Genomic DNA, 12789 nt, shown 5'->3' on the forward strand with positions numbered 1-12789 from the left:
CTTCCTCTAGCTCAATTTCAACTGGGGCTGGGTCATTCAAGGCAACGGGTGAGTCTAAAGTCATATGTGCATGAGTGTCGTGGCTGAATTCCGATTCAGTACGGAATCTGTGAGGCAGTTCTGCTGACTGGAGTCCCTCAGTGACATCCTCCTGACAGGGATCATCAGAGTCCTCTTCTCCTGAGAAGCACTCATGTTCCGCCACTGCTTGAACCGGTGACTGCATGAGCCAGTTCCCAGTGCGCACTTGAGCATCCTCCTGCTCATCAAGATTGGAACTCCTGGCACTCCCATTGTGTGCTTCCACCTGTGACTCTTCTGAAGACAATTGGTGCTCCATCCGCCCCGGGAACGTTAGGAAGTCAACTGGGAGAAGTAAGTTCCTGTGTACAACTTTCTCCCGACCAGTGTCTCCATCGCGGATCCTGTACACATTGATCGATGGCCTCACAGACACCACATCATAAGGGGTTGAATCCCAACGATCCGCAACTTTCTTCTTGCCCTTCTCACCTCGGCTGGCCAGCAGCACCCTGTCACCCACAGCCAAAGGTAGCCCTTTTACTCGGCGGTTGTAAATTTGGGCGTGGCGGGTCTGTTCTTTGACTGCATGTTGTTGAGCAATCTTTGCGGCCACATTGAGGTCTCTCCTCAAGCAGTTCACAAATTCATTGTGGCTGACAACATTGGTATTCTCCAAAACATGATGGAACATAATGTCAACAGGCAAACGAGGGACTCGTCCAAACATCAAGTAGAACGGTGCAAAGCCTGTGGTCTCGTGCACTGTGCAGTTATAGCAGAATGTCAACATGTTCAGCATCTGAGGCCATCTGGACTTCGAGTTTGGGGGAAGCGTCCGGATCATGCCTCCCAGGGTTCTGTTGAATCTTTCGGCAATACCGTTGCCCATTGGATGATACGGTGTCGTGTGGGACTTGTGCACGCCTGCCATCTCAAGAAGGTCCTTGATGAGCCTACTCTCAAAGTTAGCCCCCTGATCCGAATGGATCCTTGTAGGGAACCCATAGACACAGAAGAATTTGTCCCACAAGCAGCGGGCAACTTGCTTTGCTGACTGGTTCCTGCAGGGGAAGGCGAGTGCCAACTTTGAGAAATGGTCCGTCACAACAAGGACATCAGTGGTCTTCTTGTCACCAGACTCCGCTGTCCAGAAATCAATACACACCAGCTCCATTGGGAAAGAAGTATGGATGCTCTCGAGTGGTGCTCGGGCGTTTGGTTCAGGGGTCTTACCCAGGATGCATCTCTGGCACTGCTTTATGTGTCTCACAATGTCCTTCTCCATCCCAGTCCAGAAGAACCGTTCACTAGCCAGAGAGAGTGTTCTCGAACAGCCCTGATGACCAGCCGCGTCATGAACACCATGCAAAACTTGACGTTTCAGAGATTCAGGGGTGACGAACTGAAATACCTTCCGGTTCATGTGGCGGTCCCTCCTCACTCTGTAAAGAGTCCCATCACGAACCTTCAACTTCTTCCAGTGCCTCAACAACACAAGCGCACAGCGAGACTCGTCAGCTCTTTCGCGTGCATTGGGTCTCTTATGGCGCTGAACGTAGAAGAACACTCTGCTCAACGTAGCATCTTGCTGCTGCAGATTGCGTAACTGGCTGTAGGGGATGGCAACAGAAGGATCCTCTTCTGGCAACTGTAATGACGACGGGGTTGCGCCGGGTAGCCAGGAGACACCGCCAGTTTGCTGGGCATCCAAAACAGCAGACACCTCCTCAGCACCAATAGCACAGCCGGGCGACTGATAGGGAACTTGCCCTTGGGGAGCTTCTTCATCGGCAACACCCCCAGCAGTGTGGACAACCTGGCAGTTGGTGGTCAAACGGAAGGCATCCTGTACAGTGTCATTAACAACTCCTTTGACTTCTTCCAACAAGGACAGATAGGGTTCTTTCACCAGACGATGACTCACGCAAGACTGGACAAAGGGTTCACGGCTCAGGGCGTCAGCCACCGTGTTCTTGGGTCCTGGAACGTACTTCAAGTCAAAGTCATATGCTGCCAGCTTTGACACCCATCTCTGTTCGCAGGCATCCAGCCTGGGCTTCGTCAGAATATAGGTCAAGGGGTTGTTGTCAGACCACGCAGTGAAGTGTCTACCTTTAAGCCAGTGGGGGAACTTGTCACATATGGCCCACTTCAAAGCAAGAAATTCAAGCCTGTGCGCTGGGTAGTTCAACTGGGCTCGCGATAGTGTCTTGCTAGCAAAAGCCACCGGTCTTGCAACCTTCTCATCAGGTTGGAGCTGGGAAAGAACGGCTCCAATGCCATCAAATGAAGCATCGACTGCAAGGATGAAAGGCTTCCCAAAGTCAGGATGGGCCAATGTCACACTGTGTGACAAGTCGTGCTTCAAGGTCTCAAAGGCTTCCAGACACTTAGCAGTCCAGTCTTGTGCTGTTAACTTCACATGACTCGAAGCGTTCAATGCCGATCTCGCCCCTCGTTTGGCTTTACGACCAGTTCTTTGGCCCGAAAGAAGTTTGAAAAGGGGTCTGGCCTTTATGGAACAATCTTCAATAAAATGTTGATAGTACAACACCATGCCCAAAAAAGATCGGATCTTCTTCTGTGAGGGAGTAACGCCATCACTGTCCATCAAGTCGGACACCTGCACTTGGTTTATGGCCTCGACTTTCCCAGGGTCTGTCTGCACACCCGACTCGGAGATGACATGGCCGAGAAACTTCACTGATCTCCGAAGAAAGTGGCACTTCTTTGGCGCGAGCCTAAGATTATGGTTCTTCAAGCGGGAGAAAACTAACTCCAACCGCTCAAGCGCTATCTGTTCTGTCGGACCAAAGACCATCAGGTCGTCAAGATAGCACAAGAGGCTAGTGAAATTCTCGTCCCCGAAGATGGAAAGCATCATCCGCATGAATGTGGCTGGACTGTTTGATAGACCTTGCGGCATCCGGTTGTATTCATGCAGGCCAAAGGGAGACGAAAAAGCCGTGTACTTCTTGTGATCCTCAAACAAGGGTACGTTGTAGAACCCTGATGTGAGGTCCATGGTGGAGAAGAAGACATTCCCCCCAAGTGCAGCAAGGGCATCAGCTTGATGAGGCAGCGGGTGTGCATCACGCAGTGTCCTCGCATTGAGCCACCTGAAATCTGTGCAAATGCGCAAATCTCCATTCTTCTTCCACACAAGAACCAAGGGAGATGCATACTCACTGGTAGACTTTCGAATTATTCCCTTCTCTTCCATCTCATTGAGAGCGATCCTCAGCTTCTCGTACTGACTCGGCGGCACTCTCCGATAAGGTAGGCGGAATGGTCTCTCATCCACTAGGTGTATTTTGTGCACAAAGTCAGATGCCTCCCCACAGTCCATCCTGTTTCGTGAAAAGATAGACTCATGTCTTTCAATGATTTGGAAAAGTCGGTCCCTCCACATGTCAGACACAGCACACTCATCCAGATCCAGATCGTGCAGTCCGAGCTTGTCCAATGCGAGCCTAATTTCTTCCTTGGACTTTGGCTTTGCAGCCTTAGTGACAGACTGAGAGAGAACTTGGATGTTATCAGGCTGAGACAGATCTTCAACAGCGATGCAAGGAAACACATCTGCCAGTTTTGAGTTCCTCTTCAACATCACTTGTTCACTGGAGGGGTTGATGACTTTCACTGGAAGCCATCGATCACCCCACAACGAAGCAATAACTCTGCCAACCAAAATCTTCCTTGATCTGCACCTTGATTGAGTTGGTCCAATCATGACTGTGCTGCCGATCGACATCGGTGCGGAGGCAGGAAGCTTAGCCCAAACAAGGTGTTCACTATTCGGTTGCAACATCACACATTGACGTAACTTCAGAGTGCCAACTTTGTCAGGCACATTCATACCTCTCCATTTCTCTGTGTTGGAAAGGAGTGAGAAGAAGTGGTGGGAGTCCTCATCAATGTCACTACTGGGCTCTGATATGAGTCGCCAGTAGCTGTCAGTCCTCCTCATCAGCTGAAGTATCTTCTTGATGGCATTACTACCCAGAATTATGTCATCCGTTTGTCCAGGCACCACAAACATAGGAACAGCCAACTTGCAATCATACACCTCCATTTCCACATCATATACTGCCGAGGGTGTCACCTGATGACCTCCACATCCAATAATGACAACATCATCCGCAGAGTAACGTTTCATCTCCGGGTGAAACTCCAACAACCGTGTCACAGCAGACTCACTTATTGTGCATCCAGTAGAACCGCTGTCAATCATTGCTGTCAGGGAAACACCTGCTATTGTGGCAGTGGTATAGAACAAACTGTCTGACCTCTGGACCTTGTGTGTGCCTTGAAAGATGATAGTTTTGCCTGGGGGGACACTGGAAGCGAGTGACTCCAACACTGACTCAAAATCATCTGTAGCGCTACTGGGAGGGTCGCCAACTTGATCCACATCGTACTCCCTTGGATGCAGACCCATTAGTTTCCCGACTGCGGTGACTGTGCGGACTGAGCCTGTGTGGGGCAGTTGCGTCTGGAGTGATCGGGTGAGTAGCACAAAAAGCAGAGCCTGTTTTCACGGCAGTGAACGAGCGCGGAGTGTTCAGGACTGGCACAGACAGCACATGGAAGATTGTTCAGACCTTCAATCCTCGGGAGCCTTGACTTGCGCTGACCGGCGGCAGAAGTTGATGGAGCAGCTCTCTCCAGCAAAATCTTCTCCAACATGGAAATGACACGCTCGAGGGCAGTCAAGTCTGTCGTCCTGCCTGAGTGAGTTACCTGACTGTCAGTATGGCTTGTGGCAGCTGGAAGCATCTCCACTTTGTTTACATAAACATGTTCAGTGGGGTTCCTCAACGCCGCAGGAGGAGGAGCAGCTGTTGGACTCATCTCCGTTTGGTACTCATCCAATATAGCCTGGACTTCAACTGCTGACCACTTGTCGATTGTTTTCGATCTAAATGTCATGGAAAGTTCTTTACAAGGGCAATTCTTGATAAACATTCGTGTTACTTCAAGTGAAGAGCAGTCCAAGTCTTTGCCCTGTTCTCTGAGGCGGTTAGTGGCAATCTCAGCTGCATGATTGAGCCGCAACCAATAGTTGTAAGCATCCTCATCACTCTTTGGCAGTGTCGTGTAAAAGTCTGCTAGGGGAAGCGGTGAACAAGGGACAGCAGCAAAATGTCTACTCTACGAAGAACGCCATAGATGGCATCTGGGTCCTGGGTCACATCAACTGCACTGTTTTTCGCGCTAACTTTTACAACATCCCTCGCTCTACCCCTTAGGTGAATGAGTATTTCCTCTGCCTGATGTTCTGCAGCGACATTTGCTCTCCGTATGTATGTCCTCATTAGGTCTTCCCACTCATGCACATTCACTGTGTCTGTGTCATCCCCCTTGAAGGTTGGAGGTTCCCTCACCTTCCTGTGTGGCACTAGCAAAACTTGTGATGAATCTCGTCTCTGTGTGGATGTGTTAATGGGCATGTCATGTGCAAATGAGGCCGTAGGTGTAGAAACATTCTGTGCTGGACTTAGACGTGCCATAATACTATCTGCCAGCTGTTGGCCCACATGCTTTATAATGTCACTCATCTGACCAACTACATCAGGTGACTGTGGAATGGGATCTGATGTGGGTGTCATAGTAGCCTGCGTGCTCATTGTGGGTACACTGCAGTAGTTCTGGGAAGGAACCCTGTCCCCACTAACTAAAGTGGCCTCAGCTAGATCCTGTACATCCCCCCCTGCATGAACTACATCACTCTGAACGGGACTGCTAAACTGTAACACTGTTGGGATCCCTCTGCCCCGACCAAAACACTTATTGAAAGGCGTACTGAACGTTCCTCGGAGAGAGCTCATCTTGAGATCTCACAAAAAAATAACAGAGAAAGAAAAAAAAATTCACAGCAGAAATGTATATCGACCAATTTCCGGCAAGGAAAAACTGACAAACTGCAGTTTGTGAGCTGATACACTGTCCACCTAGTGATGCGATGGGGAATCCACACAGCGTCGCGGTCCCGGTCCGACGTGAAGAATCAATTTGGGATCGACGGGTCACGGCACCAATGTGACGGGCCACTCCTTTTGTCGCGATTTGCAGCACCACGTCGCTGTCGCTCCGATACACCACGGACACTCAGGTGGATTTTGGGATAGTTTCTTTAATTTAATTCTGCAACACAATGTGGCAAGAGCAAGAGTGAAGTCGCAACCAGCTCGAGATAATCACTCTGCAATCCTCGTAGCTCTAACTCACTGACAACACAAACAAATTAAATCTGACTCTATAAAACCAAACAAAGTACTTATTACAAGTGTGATCGTATAGTGTTTTAACTAGAATACAATTACAACCAACTTTCCTGGGAATACAATTCTATGACTATTTACAGTAAGAAAAGGAAAAAGAAGATATTCGCTCTCATTTACAAAGTGACCCTGAATGCATCACACGCAGCAGACAAGTAGCAGAACGTGACTGCGTCACATCGCCAATGGCGGCAGCGCTTAACTGCAGGCTCGCGCAATTACATTCAAATAAATGAAAAAGACGACAATGAAAACAAGATACAATAAAACAGAAAAGAGAATCACATTACCTGCAACACAATGTGGCAAGAGCAAGAGTGAAGTCGCAACCAGCTCGAGATAATCTGCACAACACACGTGTTTACAAATAAATTTAACAGAAGTTGACAAAATGTTACTTTTACAACAGTACAAGAATCGATGTGGGCTCATGACAATCAACTGAACTACTTGAGGGCACCACAGCAACATAAACGAACCAAATCATAATAACAATGTGCATTTGTTGGACGAGCAACGAGATGCGACTTACCACTCTGCAATCCTCGTAGCTCTAACTGACGCTACGCGGGATGCAGGTGCCACATTGTGTGCCATTGCGTCACTTCCGCCATCATTTAACAATGTATATATTTCACTCCGTTACATATATATATAATTTTTTTTTTTAATAACAAACTTTATTGAACATTTTGAATAGACAGTACAACACAACAGTATCACAAGTTCACTTCAGGTATTAAACTAACATACATTTTCATCTTTAAATATAATTTACAACGAAGGGTAATGAATGTAGAAAAAAATGTATATTATAAAATAAAATAAAAATACACAGTAAAACAGGAACAATGTCTTTGGATATATGTAATTAAGGCTTTTAAAGGAAAAAGGCATTCAAAAATGTCAATATCTTGTTGCTTTTCTTGTTAATTAATTTAATCGAGTTGAATATGGATTTCAATTCTATCAGGAAAGGCGTAAATCTGGGAGAGGATCTTGAGAATTTCTGTTTGTGGATAAAAAATTTTGCATAAAGAATGATGAAATTAATTAAGTATTGTTGGAATTTATCTTTATATCAATGTTAGAATTTAACTTTAACCCAATGTAAACTCAAATAAGTAATCTGACTCCAATTTGCGACCTTACCCAACTCTCACACATCCAACAATATGCGCGCTCGTTCTGCAATAGAAAGGTATCAGGAAGCCGGCATTTTCACACACGAGTGGATTTATTCCTAACACACAAATCTACAACTTGAGTTTGGGTCCCTCTCAATACAGCTCTACACCTCTCATACCACCAGCGAATGTGTTCTACCCCCGAGTTGCCCAGTCCTGATTCATACTATACAACATGCAAAATGGCACAGACAAAGGCATCCTGGCATGATTCTATTGGCTATGTGTATTGCAGTTAACTTTAGCTCGCTCTCATTGGTCTTTCTCCTCCCGCCGAATCCCGTGGCTCCTCCTGCGTGCGATTCCCCCGATGGCCGCTCCTTCCTGGAGTCATCTCGTCTCGCTCAGCACCTTCTGTTTCTAAAACATTCCATTCTTGCACAACCCCCGCAACCAGTTTCTCGCCACCAGTCACACTCTCAGCATTTTACAATATCACATTTTCATACATTGGATGCACCAACATCTAATGAACTATGTTAAGCTCAAACTCTTATATTCCTTTAATAGTCAAAAGTATGAAATCCTTTAAGTGTAACTGAAGTTTAGACCATGCTAATGACCAGACATTCAGGAGAGGAATGCAGGAAGATTAGATCACAGCTGCACCACAGGAGGTGTGAACGAGACCCCTCTGAAACAATGGACTTCCATGCCAGGATCACAAAAGTGGCTCCGAGCCGTCTAACCTTTGTTCAGTTTTAAATTGACTGCCATTTACATTATCCTTTAATCCCTCTCATGACCTCAGACATCTGAGGTCATCACTAGAACACCTTGTTTCATTGCTGCACACGAGCTCGACATCACTTGCCATAAAACTAAAACACATCAAACAATTAGTAAAAGAATAAGAATCAGTAGAAAATTTCCTTCCCTCCTTATGGCCTCAGGTCCCCGAGGCCATCTTTCCATACTCACATCCTGGACTCCCGGAGGGCCACGCTACCTCCGCCTCCTGGGGGTCCTTTTGAGGGATCATCATGTACTGACCCCCAGGAGGGAGTGGCCCCAACGTGCGTTCTATTGTCTTAACAGTTAATGATCTGATACATGGAATACAGCAACATCCGCATAACACCATAATAGCGGCAAACACAGCGATAGAAATCAGTACTGATGCAATCAGGCTTTTATATTTACCAAAGATGTTGAACCAGTCAGAATACCAACTGGTGTCCACACCTGAGTGCTCCTTCATTTTGTTACTTAGCGTGCGCAGACCCTCCAATGCCTTGGTAAGGCGACCGTCAGGAGATGTATTGTTGGGAATCAGAGTACAACACTGATCCCCAAAATACCACACACCCCTCCTCTTTCGGCTGACAACATATCTAAGCTTATTCTGTTCTGGAATGCCATAAGAGACGTGGCAGCCAATTGCTCATGCACTGCCTGGAGTGCTGAGGTGGTAAAATTCGCCAATCGTTGGACATTATAGTGGACATAATTAATCCGGTCCACATTTTTGTTTACTGTAACGAACAGGAAAAGGCTCTCCCATCCTGCCGCAATTTGATCCACCAATTTATACTCGTCAGGGATCCCTCTTGGAACTCCAATTGCATCTATATACGTGGGATCTCCTGCATTCAACCATTCTTGCATGTCCCTTCTCTTCCTGTTAAGGAAGGGGATTCTTCCCCATTGTCCAACACCTTCCCACTCCATTTTGGCCAGATCTAAGGCTGTCACACTAACTGGCATGATCAGCGTTACCAGGGCGCACTTACCTGAGGCATTGGTGGGAAGCCTATCGTACAGCACTTTCTCTCCACACCACAGCCAAACATCATCACGAGCGAGAGGGATTCCTACTGGCAAAGACACATTTTCATTACACCATGACTCCTGGAGATTTCCAATCCCAGGACCAGTCCCATTTAACTTTTAGGCAGGTGAACTTTTGTTTTGCAACTTGGGTGTCAAAAATAGGCTCTTTCTTTTTTATTCCCACATCATTCCATGGGTGTGTCCAATTAAAATTGTACCCAAGTGTTCACCTGTGTCGGTTGTTTACATTTCAGATTTAGCAGTAGTTGTTGTGTCTGTGTCAGCGTCTTACCATCATCTCGCTCTGCTCCATACCATACCATTCCATTACATGCTCCTTTCGCTCCATCACTTCTGTCATCCCGCATCCTATGTTCAAACGCAAACATCGTCCACACAAAGCACACGCCAGCAGGTAAAATAGTCAATAAGTTAAACATTTGCATCGTCATCGTCTTTGTTCAGACTCGAAAGTGTCTGACTTTGATCCAATTCATGCCATCTACACATTCCCTCTCTTGACCTGCCCGTCCGGGCGGTCAACCTCTAAGCTCAACCATGGCGGGCACAAATACTGGGGCCGGGCGCAACTGTGAGCTATGGTACCACTTTTGTCCTGTAGTTCCCAATTGGATGGCGCGTCAGGTACTAGCCAGAACTCTAAACTGTCCTTATCAGCGAGAATGAGTCCACCTCCGGGAAAGCACCCGGAGGTTGATGTACGGAGTGATGTCCGACTCCAGTGATGCTGAGTTCACTGAGTTCAAATATCTAACTGTGTTCCGAGATTACAAATTAAGCCTCGAGCTCACGCTCCAATTTTGACTGTTAATTGACAAATTTTAAAGCAACACAAATGAAATAGTAACCATTTATGCTTAAAATAAAAAATCCCAAAACTATAATAACGCAGATACCGAATTAAACCTCTATTTTTTCTTTTTTTTTTTTTTTTTTATGGGAAGAAAAGGTGCTCTACAAGACATAGACAGCTCCAAGACCGCTGCAGTCTTCACCTCCTATTGTCTCATGATTGGCTCAATCCACCTACAGGCTGTGCCCACACTGATTCTGTCAACTGGGGGAGGGGGTAGAGACAGTAAAAACAATCGCGGAGCTGTGGAGCCGAGCCCCAAATCAGTCGGGCCCTGGGTCCACAACACCTCTAGCAGAGACACACACAGAACTACCATTTCCGAGCGACCCTTCCCTGGAAATTTTGAAATTTAGTAATGTTCCCAAAACCAAAGAATTTGTAGTCGGTGCTGATATATGATCTCCCGATTGTGCAACAACTATGGGGTCTAGATCTCTAGTATGATGACGCTCATCAATATTCAATGCGATTTGTGGCTCGGCGAAAGTAAACAATTCATACCATTTCCGCTGCACAGGGACAAGGCACGCGTGCGAGGCAACGCCAGTAGACATAACAAATATATAATTCTAACGCAAGATGCACTCATGACTAAATTTGGATGAGTGCATTTTTGATAAACCAAATCATGTTTGTGATCACATGTACAATGTGATATGTCAATTGGTGAATTGAAAGGGTGGCGGTTGCTAAACCACTCAGACCAGAGCAAGAACGGGGCATACCCACCGCGGGAGGATGGGAACCAGGTTTCAGAGCTGCCCTCAAATGTTCCAGTTCAGTATAGCCACTGGGAAGGAAGAGAGCACGACATATGCTCCCTCCGACGGATGTGCAGAGTCAAGTTCAGTCCCATCCGGGAATGCCACTCGAATTCCAGTGTTCGTTCAGTCAATGGCAGTGACTCAGGCACTCTTGAGAGTCCACATGGCTCAGTGGGGGTTGCGGAAGGAGCTCATAGCTCGCCCCAATATCCAGCACCATCGAAAACTTGTCCATCCACCGTCCCCGGACTGCTAGGACCTGCTAGTCCTCGAATGCTGAAGCTCCGCTGCCCCCTGTCATGGAATGGGGTACGAGCGGGTTTGTGTCAAGTGCGTTGGGAGTGGGTAACGGTGGCGCCCCCTGCGCTGGTGGAGCTCTTTGTGACAGATATGGCACCGGAGGATGGCACATTCCAGAAAGTGGCTCGGCATGGACAGCTCATCACCCAGTGACCCCACACCCCGCAGCAAGAGCACACCCCACTCACAACCCCCGTCTGTAATCACCCATACCTCTTTTACTGCAATCCCAACCTCGTTGACTGGCCTGCTATGGACAGCAGCCAGTCTGCTGTGGCGCTGCGTCACCCGAACCTTGCCCAGAAGCAGCAGAAGTGGAAGGAGCAGCTGCCTCCTTTTTTCTTATCTCCCTTGGCCTTCTAAACCTGCAAGTACAACAATTTTGGTCGCGCTCCTTAATCCAATCCCATATATTCCTTTTCTGATGTCGTGCAAAGTTAGGTACAAAATGTGTTCTACTAGGCCGATTAGCATTATTTCATTCATGGACTATTTCGCCTGATGTCTGCCACTGGAAGGTGCACGCCCTTGTGGACGGCCAACTGGAACAGCTGTGTAATAATGTCGACATTATTGGATGGGTCACTGCCGGAAGTCTCACTCCATTCATGTCTCGCCCTGGCCACATAGACCAGGCCTGTCTCCCTTTTCCCCACCTGAAAGACACAGCAACATCGACCCCAACGGGCCAGAAATATCTGATGCACGGCACAGCCAATCTCACCTGAGGTGTCCCCATTTAGCTGGTGACCATCATGCTGGTCAGCAGATCTGGCCTCGGCCTCAAGTGAGGACAGTTCCTCTTAAATAAATTTTGTCCCGCCTGTAACTCTGTATAAACCTCTTAGTCTGGTGTCTCCTTTGTAGGAGATTTCAACCAACGTGACCTCTTTACAACGTGTGACCTCTTTACAACATGTCGAATAAACCAATGTTGACCTTTCTGCTATCTTTACAGCTGTGAGAGCTGTTACTAACGCCTCCTTCCCCCTTGGGTAATTACAAATGTCTTATCTTCAAACTTCCTACAAGCACCCAGTATCCTGGTTTCACCCATTTTGTGCCCCTGCTGGGAGACAGAAAGATCCTTGTCACTCTAAATATGCGCCTGTCTTTTGTTTTCCTAACACTTTTCACATATGGTCAACTAAAGTTGCTTCAACCTCTATTTCCCATATGTTCTTAAATTTGAGGTATTCTATAAGTTCTTCCAAACAGTGTTTTACAATGTCTCAGTCCTAAATACAATGAACTACGTTACAATGAAAATATCAGAATAACATTCATACATCCAACATGAGACACGTGCTTGAGACCACTTCAGGGTCATTTTTGTCTGAAATATCTCCTCTACAACAACTTACCCTTGCGTTAAGTGAGTAATTTTCCATAAAAACAGTGCCACTAATTCGACATTAACTTCAAGTATCACTGCTGTGGTGCTGTATTATATGGAAAAGTCTAAACAATCCAAGAAAATTTTGCCCTATCCTGGACTGGGTGTGTGTTATCTAGTCGCGCATCCAATGTGAATATGTCTTATATCTCCCTCCTTGTTGAGGAGAACCTCTGGGATGGTA

At 46.9% G+C, this 12789-nt stretch overlaps 1 protein-coding gene across 1 annotated transcript in view; it reads left to right on the forward strand.

Moving 5' to 3' along the window:
• The first annotated feature begins 5564 nt into the window (after positions 1-5564).
• Positions 5565-12789, forward strand: part of LOC148341730 (uncharacterized) — a 58316-nt gene continuing 51091 nt past the window's right edge. Inside the window, exons 1-2 of the mRNA XM_088283708.1 lie at positions 5565-5602; positions 6100-6139. Of these exons, the coding sequence (XP_088139834.1) occupies positions 5565-5602; positions 6100-6139 (78 nt within the window). The remainder of the gene's footprint in view (positions 5603-6099; positions 6140-12789) is intronic.

This window comes from Idiotropiscis lumnitzeri, chromosome 2, assembly GCF_059441095.1.
Source record: "Idiotropiscis lumnitzeri isolate Australia: NSW breed Sydney's pygmy pipehorse chromosome 2, RoL_Ilum_1.0, whole genome shotgun sequence".
In the NCBI taxonomy this organism is placed as follows: domain Eukaryota; kingdom Metazoa; phylum Chordata; class Actinopteri; order Syngnathiformes; family Syngnathidae; genus Idiotropiscis; species Idiotropiscis lumnitzeri.